Source organism: Cydia pomonella, chromosome 17 (genome assembly GCF_033807575.1).
Source record: "Cydia pomonella isolate Wapato2018A chromosome 17, ilCydPomo1, whole genome shotgun sequence".
NCBI lineage: Eukaryota > Metazoa > Arthropoda > Insecta > Lepidoptera > Tortricidae > Cydia > Cydia pomonella.
Window position 1 is genome coordinate 13,861,105 of NC_084719.1, and position 3,326 is coordinate 13,864,430.

The 3,326-nt window shown below is 38.4% G+C and overlaps 1 protein-coding gene across 1 annotated transcript; it reads left to right on the top strand.

Annotated features, from left to right (window-relative positions):
• Nucleotides 1–536: 536 nt before the first annotated feature.
• LOC133527238 (salivary glue protein Sgs-3-like) lies at nucleotides 537–2,857 on the top strand. Its single transcript, XM_061864151.1, has 3 exons — nucleotides 537–558; nucleotides 860–1,716; nucleotides 2,576–2,857. The coding sequence occupies exons 1-3, from the start codon at nucleotides 552–554 to the stop codon at nucleotides 2,654–2,656; spliced, it is 945 nt and encodes a 314-aa protein (XP_061720135.1). The 5' UTR covers nucleotides 537–551; the 3' UTR covers nucleotides 2,657–2,857.
• The last annotated feature ends 469 nt before the right edge of the window (nucleotides 2,858–3,326 follow it).

Below are 3,326 nucleotides of genomic sequence, written 5' to 3' on the forward strand. Positions count from 1 at the left end.
TTTGTAATTTGACAAACCGAACGTAGAATTTTTTTTTGTGCCTCAAAGGCCCACGAATAGAACCACTCTTCATAACAGCCATTAGAAAAGTGATTGTTTACCGTATTCTCGCATTTTGACGAATTCACTGTCAACGTTTTCGTAACGCCACCCTCGTAGCCGATCCCAGAGTTTTCCCACATTGTAGAGAAAAGCGACTACGAACCGAGAACCCGCCGTGCAGGTTCATTCAATTTTATTAGTCATATCTGCCATAGAACTTTTTTTTTTCTTTTTGGTGTACTCGTAGTGTAAGTTACGTTCAATCACACTACTTATTAAAGCCTTTTAAATGTGTATAAAATCCGTGTGTTTTTAAATGTAATGAATAAGTAAATCATCACAATTTTGGTACCGCATAGCAGTGGATTAGCTACCTTCTTACGCTCTGATATCACTTGCTGAATTACCTATAATCGCTAAATACCTACTAACGCGGAAAGGTATAAAATAACTTGACACGTAATACGCGAAGTTTGTTTCTGTTAACACTTGAAACCAGCGAACAAATTATGAAGGGTAAATTGATCTAATTTCTTTTTGCGTTTTACTTAATTAGATATATCATTCTATTTTACTTTGCTAGACTGCAATTCACATATTTTAAATCACGATTGACTGTTTTGTAGTGATGAGTCAGAAGGAATTGACATTATGCACCATAACATATAACATATATTTTCATCCATAATTTCAAATCATACATTTCACTCACAAATTTTAATAGGCATGCGCTAAGGGTCAATTATGGGGCTTTAATTATTTACAAACTACCTATATTATATTCTTAAGTAATTTAATCATTTTTATCTGTTTTTAGGTGTCGTAGCAGCATTATTAGTAGCCGTGGTTGCTGTAGCGGCCGACGATTCGTGTCCATCAGACTGGACCCAGGACAAACTGCTGGTCCATGATGATTGCAACAAGTTCTACATGTGCAGATTTGGCGAACCCGTTGAAATGACTTGCTGGGGTGACCTTTTTTTCAACATTCATACCTGGGAGTGCGACTGGCCCTCGGAAGTGGAATGCGGTGAAAGAAACATTCCTGGACAAGAACCTACGACTACGGCTGAGCCAGAAACGGAGCGTACCACCCCTGAGCTCACCACTGCTCAACCTACCACCGAAGAACCTACAACTGCTGAACCTACCACCGAAGAACCTACCACAACTGAGCCTACCACCGCAGAACCTACTACCGCACAACCTACCACCGCCGAACCTACTACCGCTGAACCTACCACTGCAGAACCTACTACTGAAGAAACTACCACCGCAGAACCTACTACCGCTGAACCTACTACCGCAGAACCTACTACCGCAGAACCTACTACTGAAGAAACTACCACCGCAGAACCTACTACCGCTGAACCTACTACCGCAGAACCTACGACTGCTGAACCTACAACCGCCGAGTCTACCACATCAGAACCTATAACTGATGAGCCCACCACCCCAGAACCTACAACTGAGGAACCTACCACCGTGGAACCCACGACGGAAGAACCCGCAACACCCGCGCCTGGGTTCCTCGAAAATGGTTGCCCCGTGGACCCCCACGTCCACTGGCTACTACCTGTGGAGGGAGACTGCAACGGGTTCTACTACTGTGTGTGGGGAGAACTAGTCCTGAGGCAATGCGCGCCCACCCTATACTTCAATAGAGAACTTCAGGTAAGCTATTAAACCATTTTACTATATTCAATAAGGTTAATGAATACGATTATCCCATCTGATATTAATAGTTTTAGAAGATTTGCATTGGTAATTTCAAATATATTTTTAGGCTCTTCTATTGAGAAAAAAATATATTTTTGTTATGTAAGAATGTCCTACATGTTGTTCCGAGTACGAATGTTTATTGTTATAAAATTAGATATCAACTTCTGACTACATGCATTCATGTCTTGCTTCGTGCCGCCAACCAAACAAATTGTTTGCTAAAAAAAAGTTTGAACCTAGTTAATATTTTTAGATGGGTTGAATTTTATTAGTTCTGAAATTTACAAGACAAATGATACTTTTTATGTTTTAAGGCAGGTTTAAATTCCATTGAAACATAGTGTAGGTAAATTGTATTGTACAAGTATCTACCATTCTGTAACAGCTTAACAAAAAGTGATATCTTTAACATAGAACACCTAAGACTGTAAAAGATAAACTTTAAAACGCGAATTGTAGAAATTTATCTACTTATGTTTGGAAAAGTTATCCGGAATATCAGATACTTTTGGCGTGTTGTTTCATCCGCTACTTTTGATGCTGACTGTACAAGGCTAGGTAAGCTGTCTAATATCTCTTCATTGTATGTATGTATGTAAACACACACTATTTACATAAGACGGGTTAAGAGACAATAAAACAGAATGTACAAAGGCTAACTTATCCCTTTAAGGGATCTCTTCATCTATATATCCATATCACCGCCACAGCAGAGTACAAGATTAATGTGATGAAGTGAGTGAAAACGTATTTTTAGTAATTTACAATATGGAGATCGTCTAATATTTACTGAATTCCATTTTTTTTTCAGGTTTGTGACTGGCCCGAAAACGCTGGCTGCTCCACATCGCTAAACAAACACAACATCAGCCAATACCTTCAACGTTTTTAGACCTACCTTAAAACTTTGAGATGTACGCCAAATAGTTAAACATTGAACAAGTACATAATTACGCAACCGCCTTCCGAAAAGAAGTTTATTTGAAAAATATTCTCAACAAAGATTATTCTACGAGTAGGTAAAAATAATTTATAAATAATAATTAAACAGTTGTAAGGGTGTTTAATAAACACCCTTACAGAAAACCGTTAACCCTGTTTGGTTTATACTTTCATGTGTGTACCTTTCGAGATTGTTTTTTTATTTGTTGGTTTCTTATCTTATGCTGCTCCCACTTTGGCTGTTCTAAAATGTATAACATCGTGTGACAGGGACAACATAATAAATTACTATCAATACTATCATGGTATCCCTATCCCTGTCACACGATGTCGTATAACATTTTATAACAGCCAAAGTTGGAGCAATTATCTAACGGTTCCCTACGATCTGGTAGGATGATCTCCTTGTTGTTCCGGTTAGGTAAGGGGAACACGCGATCTGTTGTTTTGAAAATCCTTGTGGACGAAGAAAAAAGTGAGGAATTCTAATAGCGAATACGATGACAATGATATAAGCAAACCTTAATACCTTAAGAGGAAAGAGGACGATCGATTCTCCATACAAACGTAGTCCTCATTTCCCTCCCTGGATATTGACTTTATGGAAAATATTTTTACAT